Genomic DNA, 18,279 nt, shown 5'->3' with positions numbered 1-18,279 from the left:
CCTAACCACTGGACCACCAGAGAATTCCCCAATTGACTAAGAAAGGCTGACTAAGAAAGAAAGGCGGCATTGCTCTGAGGTCAGCTCTTCAGAGAATACAATCTGGGTTCCCTACAAACTGGAGGCCAGTAACAAGATGGACTCTTTGTCAGGAAGCAGGATGCACTGACTGTTCCTAACACCAAGAGCTGGAATACCTCCTGATTGCTGGACTGGACACCTGGCTCACTATAACAGGGGGAGGGCAGTGCCCCCCAGTTATAGCAGCTCAGGAACCAACTCTCTCCATGTCCTCTGATGCCTCAGCATCTGCCTCCCTTTTCACTCCTTCCCCCTTGACCTTCTCAAGTGTTTTGCATATGACAAAACGCTCACACATCGACCAACCTTGGGAAGATGATTGGCAGGTATGGCGACCACAAGCTCAGGGAGGCTCTTCTATTACTGGGCTTGAACTGAATCCAGCAGTGTTGAATCATGACCAGCTTTACATCCCTGCTAGTGCTCAGTTCTGGCTGGAGTCCTCCCAGGACTCCAAGAGGGACATTCACAACCTGTATTAGAGAAAGAAATGAGCAGAAACTGTCAAATGAGCAAGTACTAGACGTTATGATGTCACTCCTAATAATATTAGAGAAGTTCCTTGTGGCTGGGCCTGAGGAAATGGCCTTCCTATAAAGATGGATCCTTTTGAAATTAAGTATTTATGGTGCGCCCACTGTATTTTGTTAATTAAAATTAAAAAAAAAAAATGGAAGTAGTGGCTACCCTGGTGGTCCAGTGGCTGAGACTCCACGCTCCCAATGCAGCCAGCTTGGGTTCAATCGTTAGCCAGAGAACTAAATCTCACATGCTGCAACCAAGAGTTTGAATGCAGCAACTAAAGAACCTGCATGAGGCAACTAAGACCTGGCACAGCCAAATAAATAAATAATTTTTAAAAATCAAAATGTAGTTGATTTACAATGTTGTGTTATTTTCTGGTATATAGCAAAGTGATTCAGATATATAACACATATATGGGCTTCCCAGGTAGCACTAGTGGTAAAGAAATCTGCCTGCCAATGCAGGAGATGCAACAGGCACCGGTTTGACCCTGTGGGTGGGGAAGAGCCACTGGCGCAGTAAATGGCAATCTGCTCCAGTATTCTTGCCATGGACAGAAGAACCTGGCCGGCTACAGTCTACGGGGTCGCAAAGACTCTGACACAGCTGAGTCTATCTACCTATCTATCTACATAACTGAATATATTCTTTTTCCGATTCTTTTCCATTACAGATTATTCAGTTCAGTTCACCTGCTCAGTTGCGTCTGACTCTTTGTGACCCCATGGACTGCAGCACACCAGGCTTCCCTGTTCATCACCAAATCCCGGAACCTCCTCAAACTTTTGTCCATAGGGTCGGTGATGCCATCTAACCATCTCATCCTCCGTTAGTACAAGATACTAAATATAGCCCCCTGCGCTATACAGTAGATCCTTGTTTTATGGTGCACCCACTTTAGGAAAGGAGCTACATTAAAGGGAATGATTTTAAGTTTAAGCTTGCTGGGGCTTAAACGCTAAATAGATATTTAATCTAGAAATTGGGGCCACACCTTAAGTATAAATGCATACATAAGTAGAATAGTTCTTTCCCCGGCCTTGCCGCTGGGCGCTCCCCGCCCCCTCCAGTCCCTACCCGGCCCGGCCGTAGGCGTCGCCATCCCAGGGCGCCCGGGCCCAAAACTATTGACTAGTTTGAGGGTCCCAGAGTCCGGTGCTCGCCGGCTGCGATGCGCGGATGTCAAGGGAGTTCTCAATCCAGCGAGACACCCAGCCAGACAGGGGCTGCGTGGGGACTCTGGCCAGAAACTTTCTCAATTGTTCGGCGGGGAAAACAGGAAAGCAACTTGCCACCGGTCATCCAGGGAGTCCGCGGCAGAGCGCAGACCACAACCCAGGTCTCCTGTCTGCCAGGATCCGGTGTCTCTCTCGCTCTTACATCTCTCAGCCTTGTCTCGCCCCAGGGCGACCATTTCCGCCCCACATTCCTCCTCCTCTGACCCCCGCCCGGGGAACGCCGGCTGAGTCCCCGAGTTCCCAGCTCTTTGCTGTTGGGGTCTAGCAGCCCCGCCAGGCCTCCTCGGCGCAGGAGCACTGCCCTCCACGCAGCAGGCGAAGCGAGTACGGAGAGGCGCGAGGGTCAATCTCCGCGGGCGACTTCGCTTTTCCGCGGGCTGATAAGCGGGCACGGTTGGCTCCGCCTTCCTGGTGGGAGGACTATAACCGAGCAGAGCTGTGGCTCCAGACCCCAGGCGCCGTCCGAACGAGAGTTCCCGGTACCCCGCGCCGGCGCGATGTGGGTGTCGCTGCTGCTACTGGCTGCGCTGCTGCTGGTCATCCTCGGCAAAGTTTACAAGGGGCTGTTCTCAGGCAGCTCCCCAAACCCCTTCTTGGAGGATGTCAAACGGCCACCCGCGCCTCTGGTGACTGACAAGGAGGCCAGGAAGAAGGTTCTCAAGCAAGGTGAGCGGGAAGACACCCCGGGGACCTAGGCTGCGCCCGAGCATCCTCATGGGTTAGCGTTTCCCAGATGCAAAGTGCTGGGAGGGCATCTTTGCATGTATAGGCGCCCGCTTTAGAATCCACTCCTGGCGAGACCCTTGGTCCCCGCAGGCCTAGGGAATCGTGGCCTCTGGGTCTCGGGCATCGTCCTCGGCGAGCCAAGTTCTTTTCATAGCCACGCTCGGACCCTGCCACTTGGTAGAGCCATGGCTAACGGTTTAAACAAGAAGAGATCTTTCCCCCTCTTTGGCTTTAAGACCGTAACATTTTCACTTATCTTCCCCAGGGGTTCAAGGGCGTGGGAGAGCTACACAGAAACCTTTGTAGGAAACTGCATTTGGTTCATCAAGGGATGTGACTGATTATGCTGGTTCCATCTCTTGTGGTTGAAGTGAGGCTCAGTGGGGTGCCTCGGGCTCAGAGCTCTTTGTTTAGGGAGGATCTGCACTGTCATCTTTTGAAAAGTATTTGTGGGTTTCTTTTAGAGTTTAAAGACAGAGTTCGGCTGCTTGAAAAATAAAAAAATAAAGACAGTATTGTTGTAAGTGGAAGGCCTATTATTTCTGAAATCAGAGTTTTAACTGGACTCTGTCACTGTCTCTGTCGCAGAGAATCAGACAGGACTGAGCAACTGAACAAACAACACTGATTTACTCTCTGAAAAAAGTGAAAGTAGAAGTGTTAGTCACTGTCCGACCCTATGCGACCCTATGGACCGTAGCCCTCCAGGCTCCTCTGTCCATGGCATTTTCCAGGCAAGAATACTAGAGTGGGTTGTCATTTCCTTTCCAGGAGACCTTCTCCACCTAGGGATCAAACCCCAGTCTCCTACATTGCAGGCACTTTCTCTACTGTCTGAGCCACCAGGGAAGCCTGATTTACTGTGTAACCATTAGCAAATAACTCCATTTATCTGGATTGGTCTAAAGATGAGACGATTAGTTTGTTTTTGAAACCAAGTGTTGATCTCTCATAGTGGGTCATGTTATCAATTTAGTGAGTTGCAACTAGCATTTTAAAATTCAGTCAAATGGAAAATATCAATGTATCCTATATAGTTCTGGTAAGTATAGTGAAACTTCTTTATATTATATGCTGATGTATGTTCTGGATTATGAAATGTATTTTTCACTGTAGGTCTTTTAAAAAATGTTTGAAAAGTTCAAAGTTTACCGAGTTCTCTGGCATCTTGAAAAATTCCAAATCTCAGTTCTTCTGGAGTGGAGTGATCGTGAAAGAATAGATCTTGTGTAGAAAGTGCCCATACGGCACCATAGGCTGTCCAGTTTTGCCTTGTTTAGGTGCTTGCTCCTCAATCCCACATCCAGGCTTCCCCAGTGTGAAGGGGTGGTGCTGTGATTTCTCAGAGGAGCTCTGTCCTGCCTCTGATCAAGATCTTTAAGAACCATGATCTGAGTGGGCTGCGCCACTACTGCCTGCAGATCCTGCATTTTCTGCAGATAACCTGCTCATGAAAAGACTGTTGCATGAGCCACCATCCAGCCCCACGACACTCTTCTCTTGTCCCCCACCTCCTTGTTTTCTTTCTTCCCTAGCTCGGTCTCTGACTGCACTTAGGATTCTCAGCCTGGATCACGGTCAGCATTTGTGTGTGTGTGTGTGTGTGTGTGTGTGTGTGTGTGTGTGTGTGATAGTTTATAAATTATTCTTTCTTTGCAAGTAGGGAAAATCCTCAGCTACATAGTGGTTTTGGTTAAATCAGTTCAGATCAACCTAAATCACTTTGTCCAACCTTTCCCGGCAGGTCCTGAGTATTTCCCAGGTAAAATGTTTTTGATATTTTAGTGAGGAGCCCTGTGCCAAACTGCTCTAGAAGTTTTCTGGAGCATCATATAAGCTAGAACATTCTGCCTTGGTTTCCACCTCATTGTCCTTTCATTGCCCTCTCCATCTCCTCCTTTGCTGCAGCTTTCTCCGTCAGCCGAGTGCCAAAGAATCTGGATGTGGTGGTGATTGGCAGTGGCTTCGGGGGCTTGGCGGCAGCTGCGATCCTAGCCAAAACTGGCAAGCGAGTTCTCGTTCTGGAACAACATACCAAGGCAGGAGGCTGTTGTCATACCTTTGGAAAGAATGGCCTTGAATTTGACACGGGTAAGGCTGCCAAGGCAAAGGGGGTGGGATCAGGAGGTTTGGAGCAGCCGTAGCAGGACGATCCTGGGCTTTTCAGTGGTTTCGGAGGCCCAGGTTTTCTTCTCCCTGGGCACTGTTGGTCTGACAGCTTTCCTGCCCAAATCCCTTTTGAAAAATTCCAATCTGATCTCAGATGAAGGGAAAAGGGGTTAGAGACACACCGCATGTATCTCCATGGTCTGACAGCTGTATCTGCTGAACTGGGCGGTGATCTACTGGTTTCTGCTGCAACTCCCCTTTACAGAAAGGGTGGGTACCCCCTCTGTGGGCGTGGACTTGGCCCTGTAGGATGCCTCTTTCACCTTGCTTCCTTATTGGAGCCTTTCCAGGGCTCAGTTCCCTTATCCCTATCATGGCTTGTTTTTCTGTTTCTCAACAGGAATCCATTACATTGGGCGTATGCAGGAGGGCAGCTTTGACCGTTTTATCTTGGATCAGATCACTGAGGGGCAGCTAGACTGGGCTGCCTTGCCCTCTCCCTTTGACATCATGGTACTAGAAGGGCCTGATGGCCGAAAAGACTTTCCCATGTACGCGGGGATGAAAGCCTACATTCAGGGCCTCAAGGACAAGTTTCCCCAGGAAGAAGCTGCCATTGACAAGTATATGAAGCTGGTTAAGGTAACACAGACATGTGTTATTCCCAACAAGGCTCACCTTCCTCATTAGTGGAGTGACGGGTGAGGGAGGCAGGAAGGAGGAACAGACATGTTTGTCTGGAACTCAGCCCTGATCCAAGTTGACCTCTGTGCTGAGCCAGGCCCTCTCTCTGGAGCCTGGGCTCAGCAGCTGCCACTCACACTCTGGCCTGGCCAGGCTGGCTTCCATGTGGTTATATCTGTAACCCCTTTCCACTTCATCTGAGACCAGATTGCAATTTTTCAAAAGGACTTTGGGCAGGCAACTGAAAAGCGAAAAAGGACTTATCTGAGGGGGAGAATGGGAAAAAAAGAAAAAAAAACTTAGACTACAGTTTTATGATCCACATTTAGCCAAGTTCTGCTTCCCTGGTGGCTCAGCAGGCTCAGAATCCAGTGCAGGAGACCGCCTGCAATGCAGGAGACACAGGTTGGATCCCTGATTCAGGAAGATCCCCTGGAGAAGGAAATAGTAACCCACTCCAGTTTTCTTGCCTGGAGAATCCCCATGGACAGAGAAGCCTGATGGGCTACAATTCATAGCTTGGAAAAAGTCGAACATGACTCAGCAGCTAAACCGCCACCACCAAGTGTTGCTGGTCCCTTGGACTGTGCAGGCTGTTGGACAGGCAGTTCTGTCACAGCGGGTCTGGAGGTGAGCCCTGTTCCTCCCTGCTTACTCCCCTCCCAGGTGGTATCCCGTGGAGCCTTTTATGTTATCCTGTTGAAGATCCTCCCACTGCCTGTGGCTCAGCTTCTCACCAAGTATGGGCTGCTCACCCGCTTCTCTCCGTTCCTTCGTGCGTCCACCCAGAGCCTGGCTGAGGTCCTGCAGCAACTCCCCGCCTCCCCGGAGCTCCAGGCCGTGCTCAGCTACATCTTCCCCACTTACGGTGGGTCCTGGCCTTGGGCCCTGGGCAGCCCCTGGCTCTTAGTCTTTCTTCCTGAGCCTGGTTTATTCAGTCACTCAGTCATGTCCGACTCTTTGTGACCCCATGGACTGCAGCACGCCAGGCTTCCATGTCCTTCACTATCTCCTGGAGTTTGCTCAAACTCGTGTGCATTGAGTCAGTGATGCCATCCAACCATCTCATGCTCTGTAACCCCCTTCTCCTGCCTTCAATCTTTCCAAGCCTCGGGGTCTTTTCCAATGAGTTGGCTCTTTGCATCAGGTGGCCAAATTATTAGAGCTTCAGCTTCAGCTTCAGCATCAGTCCTTCCAATGAATATTCAGGACTGATTTCCTTTAGGATTGACTGGTTTCATCTCCTTGCTATCCAAGGGACTCTTTAGAGTCTTCTCCAGCATCACAGTTCAAAAGCATCAGTTCTTTGACTCTGAGCCTGCCTAGCTGACTGAAGTGGAGCTGCTCACACTCCAGGTCCTCTGGAGCTCAGGGAAGAAATGCCTGTCTTCCCCCCTGCTGGATACCCTGATAAAAATCCCCCTCACCGACGTCCTGGATGGTTTTCTTTCCAGTCCACACTCCCCTCCCTGGCAGCATGGCAGTTCACAGGGAGATCATTCCCACTGGCCCAAGACCTGGAATGCTCTCTGTTTGCCTGTTTGGATAGAAAGAGGCTGCCCTGAGAATCACTTGGATCCTGGGAGGCATAGACTCAGGTTGCATGTTTTATATATATATATATATATATGCATTTTTTTTTTGGTCACGCTATGCAGCTTGCAGGATCGTAGTTTTCGAACCAGGCATCGAACCCAGGCCCCCCACAACAGGGAAAGCACCTAGTCCTAACCACTGGACCACCAGGGAATTCCCAAAGGCTGCATGTTTTCTGGACCACCAGGGAATTCCCAAAGGCTGCATGTTTTCTGACAGGAACCCGTGTTCCTTTTTTATTTTTTCATTGGAAGAAAATTACTTTACAATATTGTGTTGGTTTCTGCTTTACAGCAGTGTGAATCAGCCATAATTATACACGTATATCTTTCCTCTTGAGCCCCCCTCCCATGTTCTTCTCTGAATGGTATTGCTGCCTGCTCTTGCCTCATCACCCCCTCCTTCCTTCTACAGGTGTGACCCCCAGCCACACCACCTTTGCCATGCACGCTCTGCTGGTTAACTACTACTTAAAAGGGGCCTTTTATCCCCGAGGGGGCTCCAGTGAGATTGCCTTCCACACCATCCCTGTGATTCAGCGGGCCGGGGGCGCTGTCCTCACAAGGGCCCCTGTGCACAGCATCCTGCTTGACTCAGCTGGGAAAGCCTGTGGTGAGAGCCCTGTGTCGTCTTCACAGTCCTTGGTGTGGGTGAGAGAGACTGGGAGTGCAGAGCAAAGAAAGCACTAAGGGCAGAGACCTCCAAATTGGGGATTACGGGATGGAATCTGCCTCAAGCTGAGGGTGCCTAGGAATAGCAATTGACCTGGTCTGGAAGTGAAAAGGACACAGGAAGGATAAAGGGTGGCATGGTCCCCAGAGAACAGTATTTCATCATTTATTCAATAGAGACAAGTTCAGTTCAGTCACTCAGTTGTGTCCGACTCTTTGCGACCCCATGAATCGCAGCACGGCAGGCCTCCCTGTTCATCACCAACTCCCAGAGTTCACTCAGACTCACATCCATCGAGTGAGTGATGCCATCCAGCCATCTCATCCTCTGTCGTCCCCTTCTCCTCCTGTCCCCAATCCCTCCCAGCATCAGAGTCTTTTCCAATGAGTCAACTCTTTGCATGAGGTGGCCAAAGTACTGGAGTTTCAGCTTCAGCATCATTCCCTCCAAAGAAATCCCAGGGCTGATCTTCAGAATGGACTGGTTGGATCTCCTTGCAGTCCAAGGGACTCTCAAGAGCCTTCTCCAACACCACAGTTCAAAAGCATCAATTCTTCAGCGCTCAGCTTTCTTCACAGTCCAACATTCACATCCATACATGACTATTGGAAAACCATAGCCTTGACTAGACGGACCTTAGTCGGCAAAGTAATGTCTCTGCTTTTAAATATGCTATCAAGGTTGGTCATAACTTTTCTTCCAAGGAGTAATCATCTTTTAATTTTATGGCTGCAATCACCATCTGCAGTGATTTTGGAGCCCTCCCAAAAAAGTCTGACACTGTTTCCCCATCTATTTCCCAGGAAGTGATGGGACCAGATGCCATGATCTTCGTTTTCTGAAGTTGAGCTTTAAGCCAACCTTCCACTCTCCTCTTTCACTTTAATCAAGAGGCTTTTAGTTCCTCTTCACTTTCTGCCATAAGGGTGGTGTCATCTGCATATCTGAGGTTATTGATATTTCTCACAGCAATCTTGATTCCGGCTTGTGCTTCTTCCAGCCCAGCGTTTCTCATGATGTACTCTGCATATAAGTCAAATAAGCAGGGTGACAATATACAGCCTTGATGTACTCCTTTGCCAATTTGGAACCAGTCTGTTGTGCCATGTCCAGTTCTAACTGTTGCTTCCTGACCTGCATACAGATTTCTCAAGAGGCAGGTCAGGTGGTCTGGTATTCCCATCTCCTTCAGAATTTTCCACAGTTTATTGTGATCCACACAGTCAAAGGCTTTGGCATCGTCAATAAAGCAGAAATAGATGTTTTTCTGGAACTTTCTTCTTTTTTCGATGATCCAGCGGATGTTGGCAATTTTATCTCTGGTTCCTCTGCCTTTTCTAAAACCAGCTTAAACATCAGAAAGTTCACGGTTCATGTATTGCTGAAGCCTGGCTTGGAGAATTTTGAGCATTACTTTACTAGCGTGTGAGATGAGTGCAATTGTGCAGTAGTTTGAGCATTCTTTGGCATTGCCTTTCTTTGGGATTGGAATGAAAACTGATATTTTCCAGTCCTGTGGCCACTAGTTATCCTTTAATCCAGGAGTTCCTTGAGTGTAGAGGTGGTGTCTTTTTTATCTTTATGTCTATAGACTTTATCACATACTGGAGCCCAGTAAATGTTTGTTCAGTGACTGATGGAGTGAGTTGTAACCTGGGTGCTCCATAGGGTGGTGTGGAGGCCACCAGGATGCCCTGTAAATGGCAGAGTGGGGCTCAGACTCTACCCTGGCTCAGGTGTTTGCTGTTACCTGAGCAGAGAGTCAAAATTCCACCAACGATAAACTCTACAAGGAGAGGGTCTATGCAGGGAAGGGCTCTGGTAAATAGACAGGCCATCTAGGGTAACTTCAAAAGCCTCAGCAAAGGGAGAAGAGAGAGGCCTGAAGGAAACAGGGCTGGTGTGATGGTGAATTCACCAGAGTAAGCTTCCAAGGAGGAGGTGGTGAGTGGGTGGCCCAAGGAACCCAAAAGTCAAGGGAGAAAAGGCCGTCAGTGATCTTTGAGGACGTATCTGTAGAAGAGACTGGAAAGTTCCCAGCAGTGAGGCAGGGGTGGCCATCAGCTGTGCAAGACTTTCTCTCACAGTCACAAACCAGTTTTCCTCCCAGCCATCAGGTGGTCTGTGAACCAAGGAGGGTTTATCAGTTGAATTAAATTCAGTTCTGGATATATTTATGTTTTTCACATGCTATGTGATAAAAGATAAGTAAATCCTAATCTCTGACTCAAGAAGTTTCCAGTCTCAGAGGGCAGATGACTGAGATATAATCAAGGTGCCGCATGGAGGCACACACTGAGGCCGGAGGTGGCACAGGATGGTGGGACAGGGACTCTCAGAGGGAGGTCATGATGGGTGAGAGCAAGCTGGTCAGAGGGGAGAGGAGGTCATTCCAGGCGGGGGGAACAGAGTGTGCAGGGGCACAGAGATATGAAAGAGCTGAGTTTCTTTTCTCTTTTTTGGCTGCACTAGGTCTGTTGTGGCACATGGAATCTGTGGTCTTCTTTGTTTCGTGTGAACTCTTAGCTGTGGCGTGTGGGATCTAGTTCCCTGACCAGGGATCGAACCTGGGCCCCCTTCACTGGCAGCTCAGTGTCTTAGCTACTGGACCACCAGAGAAGTCCCATGAGCTGAATATATTTAGGCATCTGAAAATATTAGGTTGAATCATAAGAGACTGTCACATTTCTAGGTTAAAAAAATGATTGACTGTCAGCCTTTGGGGGCTTCCCAGATGACACAGTTGGTAAAGAATCCATCTGCATTGCAGGAGCTGCAGGAGATGTGTGTTTGATCCCTGGGTCAGAAAGACCCCCTGGAGGAGGAAATGGCCACCCACTCCAGTATTCTTGCCTGGGAAATCCCATGGACAGAGGAGCCTGGCAGGCTACAGTCCATGGGGTTGCAAAGAGTCAGACACAACTGAGCATGAATGCACACACATGCTACTTGCATATAGTCCTATCTAATAGTTTGCTGGAAACGGTCAGACGGTCAGAGATGAGGCTGGATGCACAGAAGGGAGCACATCACAGAAGGCTGATAGGAGGGTTTGGAGTTTAACTAGAGGTTGAGGTGTCAGTGGAGGGTTTAAAAGAGAGTGTGTTGGAACCAAAAACTCTGGCAACAGTAAAGAAGGACCTGGCATTTTAATGAAGGCTATCAGCTCACGGGCTCTGTCTGGGTTAGTGTGGAGGTTGGCTGGTGGCTAAAGAGAAGAGCTCCCACATCAGGCAGAGAGAGAGCTAGAAAGCCAGTGTGTGGACTGTGGGCCTTTTGGGCCTTGTAGGCAGTGCTTTGGGCTGATCCCTCACTCTGCAGTTTTAGCTGGGGCCTACCTGCCTGGGTCAGTGTGGGAGAGATGGGGTGGGGTAGGAATGGGGGCCTTTCTTGTCTTCTTGGAGTGCACAGAACCTCAGCCAAGCTCTTGTGCCTGCAGGTGTCACTGTGAAGAAGGGTGAGGACCTGGTGAACATCTATTGCCCCATCGTGATCTCCAGTGCGGGATTGTTCAACACCTACGAGCACTTGCTGCCAGAGCAGGCCCGCTGTCTGCCAGGTAAACAAATGAGTTGCGTGGCTCTCCTCCAAGTGCCCTGGACCTGCCCTCTGCTTCCAGCTGACTCAGCCTGGCTGATGCTTCCCCCAGCATCAGGGCTGCCCTTTGACCCTCCTTAGGCAGAAAAGGTGAGCACACCAATTTCTATTAATAACATCTGTCCCCAGCAGGCCTCTGTTTAGGGGGTGGGATAACTTCCTTTGTACTGCATCCTCCCCAAAGACCCTTTAGTTTTTATCTCTTATTTCATCCTTGGCAAATTTACACCCTTTCCCCTGATAACCTCAACTGCGTTTCCCTTTCCTCTTTCAAGTTTCCAGTCCCAGTTGCCCATTTCTGGTTTCCCTTGACCTTAGATCATCTCCCTGATAGTTAATGATGGTGGATTGAGTCTTAAAGGAATGGTTCCTGGGTTTTTCATTAAGTTTGCCATGTGAATTCTGCTTCTTTCCTTAATTTCACACTTGTTTGGTGTGGGGAAGTCTGGTCTGACATTGCTGTTAAGGGAAGGGAAGGCTGGAGTGGAAACGAAGGTCTTGGTATCATTGCTATGGGCCTTATTTGGGACCTAAGGTTATGTTTTCCCGCTTCTGCAGGAACCAGCTTTGTATTGGTGCTGAGGCTGCAGGGGTACCCCCCTGGATTCTTCTTCTGGAGCCCTGCTCTCAAAACCTGGGACCCAGATAGAAATAAGCCTCAGTCCAGTCATCTCTGGGTTTCCCAGGTGGCTCAGTGATGAAGAATCCATCTGCTAGTGAAGGAGATGCAGGAGACTCGGGCTCAGTCCCTGGGTGGGGATGATCTCCTGGAGGAGGAAATGGCAACCCACTCCAGCATTCTTGCTGGGATAAGCCCATGGACAGAGAAGCATGGTGGGCTACAGACCATGGGTTTGCCAAGAGTTGGACATGACTGAGCACACACACGTGCCAGTCATCTCCACTGACAGGTCGTGTCCAAATAGAAAAGCCTGTGGTTTTGGTGGGGGAGCCGTGTCTGTGTGCGAGCTTTACCTTTGTCCTTGCATTTGATCCTCAGCTGCTGGGTAGAGAGCTCATGTTGATGGCAGGGGAAATGGAGGCTCACGGGTGAATCGCTGCCCAAGGCCCACCCAGCTGGAGGCAGCCAAGTGGAGAGGAAGAGGCTGATGTTTCTGACTCCTAAGCCTGGATTCCTGGTCCCCTCTGGGCTGGGAAACGTGGGGCTTCCAGAGAGAAGGCCTTACTAGAAGGAGGAAGAGAGCAGATCAGCTCACAAGGGACAGAGTGGCTGAGCCAAGGTTAGCTGGGGCGTCACCATTTGGAAATGGAGTTGGCAGCTCCCGATGTGATTGAGGGAAGGAGGCCGCTGGCCGGGAGGGGCCCAGCGACCTAGGAGGGTGAGAGAGAGGGGTCTGTGTCCAGGCCTATGGCTGGGGCGGGAGGTGGGGAGTAAGGAACAGCCCAAGATGCGTTTGGGATGGAAACCTTGGTGGAAACCTGAGGAGGAGCCTAGAGCCCAGTACAAGCAGCATCCACCCTGGAGGGTGGGCCCGCAGCTGCTCGTGGGGAACCCGGGAAGGAGACCCAGTAGAAAAGTGAGGTCTTGGCTTTCCTGGTCCGGGAGAGGGTTGGCAGCCACTGTGACTGTCTCTGGGGTACAGGACATGTACTTGGGAAACAGGCCCTTAGCCCTTTGCCTCCTTTCATGGGGCCTCAGCCAATGTCTGCTGCCAGTGAAGGCCTCCCCTCTCTCAGGCTGGGTGAGCTGGGTGAGCTGTATGGCCTGAGGCGGAGACCGCCCAGTGGCCTTTGGTACTTCCAGCCTCCCTCTCTCCCAGGACCTTTGAACCCTGACGTTGTCTCCTGATGGCCCTGGGCGCTCATCAAGTGCACGTCCTTAGGTGACAAAAAATCCACAAGGAAGGCAATGCAAATAAATGACATGGAGTTATTGAAGGGACACCTGAAAAAAAAAAAAAAAAAGCAAAAGTATTTTCCTGCCTAGAATGATTCCTAGTTCCTTTTGAGTCTAAGAGGCATTAAGAGCATAATTTGGGGTGTGTGTGTGTGTGTGTGTGTGTGTGTGTGTGTGTATGCGCAGTTGTGTCTTGCTCTTTGCAACCCCATGGCGCTGCCAGGCTCCTCTGTCTGTGGGATTCTCTTGGCCGGAATACTAGAATGCGTTGCCATGCTCTCCTCCAGGGAATCTTCCCCACCCAGGGACTGAACCCAAGTCTCCTGTGTCTCCTGCATTGGCAGGTGGATTCTTTACCCCAAGCCACATGTGTGGAGAACATAATTTCTTTTACACTTAATGTTCATACAACCTAAGTGAATAAGAAAAGGACCCTATGAGGGAGTTCTGTATTTTCTGGAAACTGTTTTTTGTGTTTAGAGATACAGGGGAAGATTAATCTTATATTTGTGGGCTCTCCTTGTTCCAGCTAGTTATTGTTTAGTCACTAAGCTGTGTCTGACTCTTTTGTGACTGTAGCTTACAGGCTCCTCTTTCCATGGGATTTCCCAGACAAGAACACTGGTGTGGGTTGCCATTTCCTTCTCCAGGGGATCTTCCCAACCCAGAGATCAAACCTGGGTCTCCTGCATTGTAGGCAGATTCTTTGCTGACTGAGCTAAGGGAAGCTCCACCTTAGTCACCTCTGGCCCCCCCAAAAGACAGTACCTGGTTTTGACTTAGTTAGTCCACTCCTGCCTTCTTTCCCACCCCCAAATTCTATTTTGGTCACATGGTGCTGGGTGCAAAAACAAAACAGGGAGCTTGCCCCTCCTTCACTGGCTGGTACAGCTTCCACTGCTCCTGTGTATCTCAGCCCTGAAGACAGTCTCCTGTGCCAGCACCCTCCGCCCTCCACCTGCCTGAAGGACCAGCCACCCATCCCGAGTGGGAGCTGGATGAATCCCAGTTTGAGAACCTTTCAGTGGTGGCAGTGATGCTCAACCTAGAGGCCCCAGAGACCCCTGAGATTCCTGATGTTTCCAGCTGTTTGGGGTAGAGATTCTGACAGTTCTGTCTCTGTATCAGAGATGGAAACAGGATATCTTGTGGCCTTGGGGACAAGGCAGTGCTTTGGGGTTGAGGGTACGGAGGTGAGGTGGTCAGACAGAGGGAGTCTTTGTGAATAGGAGTGCCTTTCTTAAATTCTGGGGCTGAGCTTGGACATTATTGGGGATGTTTTGAAGAGGACATTTTTTTGAGTGAGGAAGACTCATTGACAAAATAAGTAAAGGAGCTGAGGCTGGTCTGGAGCAGTAGGGTTTGGTCTCATCATTGTGTGCCTGATTTGAGACCCAAGGTTCTTTTTTTAATTGATTTTTTTTATGGAATATAGTTGCTTTACAGTGTTGTGTTACTTTCTGCTGTAGAACAAAGTGAATCAGTTATACGTACATATATATCCCTTCATTTTTAGATTTCCTTCCCCTTTAGGTCACCACAGAGCACTGAGTAGAGTTTCCTGTGCTATTCAGTAGGTTCTCATTAGTTATTTATTTCATGTGTGTGTGTGTTGGGGCGGGGGGTAAGTTAGTTGCTCAGTCCTGTCCAACTCTTTGTGACCCCATGGGCTGTAACCTGCCAGGTTCCATGGACAGAGGAGCCTGGCAGGCTATAGTCCATGGAGTTGCAAAGAGTCGGACATGACTGAGGGACTAACATTTTCATTTTTATCCATTAAATGGTTTGTATTCAACTTAATACTGAAGCCAAGGCTTAAAAGACTGCTGTTGACAGCTGTCATGTGGAGCCCTGTCCTCTGCTCTTATTTATTTATTGGCTGCGCTGGTCTTTGTTGCTGCACGCAGGCTTTCTCTAGTTGTGAGCAGGGGCTACTCTGTTGTGGTGCACAGACGTCTCTGTGCGTGGCTTGTTTTGGAGCACGGGTTCTAGGGCACAGGCTCAGTAGTTGTGGCACACGGGCTCTGAGGTATATGGGATCGTCCCCAACCAGGGGTTGAAGCTGCATCCCCTGCATTGGCAGATGGATTCTTTACCACTGGACCACCAGGGAAGTCCCTGCTCTTAACTTAGACATTAAGGTGACAATGGGGCGATGACACAGATGCTGTGAGTGGCTCAGGGAGCTGGGCATCTCTGCTTCTCATGGCACTCAGAGCAGATGTCTGGGGCCATGGGCACGATAGGCAGGAGACAGAGCAGGCCGAGTTGTCCAAACAGCTGAGGCTGCAGATGAGGTGAGCAGGTGTCCGCTGGCTCCCGGGGTGGTGGCAGATCTTGGTGGTCTCCTTTACATGGCCCTCCTAACCGTTTGCAGGTGTGAAGCGGCAGCTGGGGATGGTTCGGCCCGGCCTGAGCATGTTCTCTGTCTTCATCTGCCTCCGAGGCACCAAGAAGGACCTGGAGCTGCCGACCACCAACTACTATATTTATTTTGACAAAGACATGGACAAGGCGTAAGGCCTGGGTGTACATGTGCAGGAAGGGTAGCAGCCTGGTCCCCCAGAGCCACAGATGCTAGGGGGGGAAGCAGAGGATATAGGATGGGAGGAGATGGGCAAGAATCTACTCCAAAAGGATTTTTTCCCACCTGGGCTGTGCCTTGGCTTCATCCCTTGGGGCCCCTGGGGATAAGCTGTGCTCGGGGTGGAGCTGGTGGCTATGGGGGACATGGCCAGGGCCAACAGCCCCTCCCCTCCCCAGGATGGAGCACTATGTCTCTCTGCCTGGGGACAAGGCCGCCGCGCACATGCCCCTTCTCTTCATTTCCTTCTCATCAGCCAAGGACCCAACTTGGGAGGACAGGTACCCAGGTGAGGCTTGATGTGCTGGGGGCTGGGGCTTGGGTTGGGAGGGGCGGCAGCAGTGACCCGGCTCTGCGTCCCCAGACCGGTCGACAGCAGTCATACTAATACCCACCTCATACGAGTGGTTCAAGGAGTGGCGGGACGAGCCCCAGGGAAAGCGGAGCAGTGCCTACGAGACCCTCAAGAGTTCCTTTGTTGAAGCCGCTGTGTCGGTCTTCCTGAAGCAGTTCCCACATCTGGAAGGGAAGGTAAGAGGGCAGAGCTGGCGGTGCGTGCATCTGCCCCTTCTGTGGGGCTGGGAATGAGGCCTGGGGTGACTGAACTCCAGGGCAGCCTGTGCTGGCTGGCAGCTTGTGCAGGGGCAGGGGAGGAAGAGGTGAAGGTCCCACAAGGTCCCCCTCCCACTCCTCGGCCACCTCTTTTGCCTCTTCAGGTGGACAGTGTGACTGGAGGGTCCCCGCTGAGCACTCAGTTCTACCTGGCGGCTCCCCAGGGGGCCTGCTATGGGGCTGACCATGACCTGGGCCGCCTACATCCTGGTGCGATGGCCTCCATAAGGGCCCAGAGCCCCATCCCAAACCTCTACTTGACAGGTACGCTGAAGGCCCCATCCTGCCAGGAACACTGGGACCCTGGGCCTGTCAGTCAGCCCTCCGTTTCTGTTGCCTTGGTGGCTGGGGACCCTGGTTCTGGTCTGAAGGCATCTCTGTGGCCCTGGCTCAGGGGCCCGTCTCCCCACTACCCTGCTTGGAGGTGGGGCAGGGGGATGCTCACAGGCCTCCACTGTTGTCTCCCAGGCCAAGATATCCTCACCTGTGGGTTGATTGGAGCCCTGCAAGGGGCCTTGCTGTGCAGCAGTGCCATCCTGAAGCGGAACTTGTACTTAGACCTTTGGAAGCTTGGCTCGCGGATCCAGGCCCAGAAGAAGAAGAATTAGTTGGCTCAGGGAGGAGTCAGAGGAACTGCCTCACCTGTTTCTGCATTTGCTCCTTAATCACGTAAAGCACTCTAATTCTTGTTTCTCATTTCTGGATACAGGTCCAACACACAGGTCTAGCATAGATAGTGATTCTTAAACTGAAGCTCTTTCACACCTTTAGAACATGCTGTTCCTACAAAACGTCCAGTGTGGGCTACTGATGTGGGTGGCTCTCATGGCCCATCAAGCTGCGCTCTGCATCCCACACCCATACCTCCTAAGTCTGAGCCATCAAATGGAATATTCTCATCAGGTGGCTAGAACCCTCGAGAGCATGGGTCGGCTAAAGCAGGGAGGGTCCCGTTGGCCTGAGGCTTCTCCTGTTGCCCCTTAGTGCCTCATTGCAGTTCTACACAACAGAGAGGTGTCTGGTGAGCATGGTTTGGCTTGTAGTTCCACAGGCTCAGAGGATGCAGATCCCATTTTTCTGGTTCCAGTGGCTTTTCTGAGAGTGTGGGGAAACTCCTGTGATATGGTCCATGTGGATGTGGGGGTTGGCAGTGGATAGGATGTGTTAGTTAGCAAGGTATATACATTATGGGAGAACATCCAATTGGTATGTGGCTGGGGCCTAGGCTTGTTTTCCTTATGATTGGGGTCACGATGGGTTCTCACCGTGTCAGCTCCAGGATACCCTCCCCGACCTCAGGGCCTGAGCACCAAGGCGTAGCTTCCCAAAATACACAGCAGTCAGGGCAGAGGCCTAGAAAGACAGCTTCACTGGGGTTGACACAGGCAGAAAGCATTCCAGCCAAGGGTACAGCAAAGGACAAACACTGGGAGGTAACGAGTGTATTATGACGAGCAGCCCAGTTACCTCTGACCTAGAACCAGGGCTGCCTGGTGAGGACGAATGGGGTTGGAGGTAAGGATCAGGTCATGGAAAGTTACAGAATGTGTGCCTGGGAATGCATTTGCAGTGTGTTGGAACTTACATGGGGATTGGATGGGAAGGTGAGTGAAGGTGCTAAAGGTTAAAAAAAAAAAAAGAACTTTTCCTTACTAACATGCCTTATTTCAGTCAATTTTAATGCAGTACTAATGACCTTAATATTTAGAGGGGGATTAAGAGGTACAATATAATCATTAATACTAAAATAACTTCATATGGGGACAAATGGTTACTAGACTTATTGTGATCAATTTAGTAATGTATACAAATGTCAAATCACTGTGTTGTACACCTGAAACTCATACAATGTATATCAACTATACTTTTTTTAAAGAGGAAACAATTAAATTTAATAATTTTATAGCTTTAATATTTGAAATTTATTTTGGTTTCTATGCAGAGATACAAAACTACGTGGTGATGGCATTCACAGAAACTCAGTAAAACATTATATG

At 50.2% G+C, this 18,279-nt stretch overlaps 2 protein-coding genes across 5 annotated transcripts in view; one reads left to right on the top strand and one right to left on the bottom strand.

The window, feature by feature from the left end:
- Positions 1-2,143, bottom strand: part of ELMOD3 (ELMO domain containing 3) — a 34,320-nt gene extending 32,177 nt beyond the window's left edge. For 3 of the 4 annotated variants that reach the window (XM_060412086.1, XM_027966728.2, XM_042246031.1), the window contains exons 1-2: positions 1,684-2,143; positions 388-554 (exon numbers count right to left, since the gene is read on the bottom strand). The gene's annotated coding sequence lies outside the window, so the exon portion shown is untranslated. The remainder of the gene's footprint in view (positions 1-387; positions 555-1,683) is intronic. The other variant, XM_060412087.1, reaches the window with a different exon arrangement.
- Positions 2,144-2,252: 109 nt separating this feature from the next.
- RETSAT (retinol saturase) lies at positions 2,253-18,194 on the top strand. The gene is made up of 11 exons (XM_004005866.6): positions 2,253-2,510; positions 4,479-4,661; positions 5,080-5,321; positions 6,030-6,231; positions 7,374-7,571; positions 11,071-11,190; positions 15,464-15,602; positions 15,850-15,959; positions 16,035-16,201; positions 16,387-16,546; positions 16,751-18,194. The coding sequence occupies exons 1-11, from the start codon at positions 2,342-2,344 to the stop codon at positions 16,888-16,890; spliced, it is 1,830 nt and encodes a 609-aa protein (XP_004005915.2). The 5' UTR covers positions 2,253-2,341; the 3' UTR covers positions 16,891-18,194.
- The last annotated feature ends 85 nt before the right edge of the window (positions 18,195-18,279 follow it).

This window comes from Ovis aries, chromosome 3 (assembly GCF_016772045.2).
Source record: "Ovis aries strain OAR_USU_Benz2616 breed Rambouillet chromosome 3, ARS-UI_Ramb_v3.0, whole genome shotgun sequence".
Classification (NCBI taxonomy): Eukaryota; Metazoa; Chordata; class Mammalia; order Artiodactyla; family Bovidae; genus Ovis; species Ovis aries.
This window is presented reverse-complemented; position numbering and strand designations above follow the sequence as displayed.

Coding starts and splice junctions, on each gene's coding strand:
- RETSAT (XM_004005866.6), top strand. CDS start 2,342: ATGTGGGTGTCGCTGCTGCTACTGGCTGCGCTGCTGCTGGTCATCCTC. Junction 2,511..4,478: donor GAAGAAGGTTCTCAAGCAAG/GTGAGCGGGAAG, acceptor CCTTTGCTGCAG/CTTTCTCCGTCAGCCGAGTG. Junction 11,191..15,463: donor GCAGGCCCGCTGTCTGCCAG/GTAAACAAATGA, acceptor AACCGTTTGCAG/GTGTGAAGCGGCAGCTGGGG.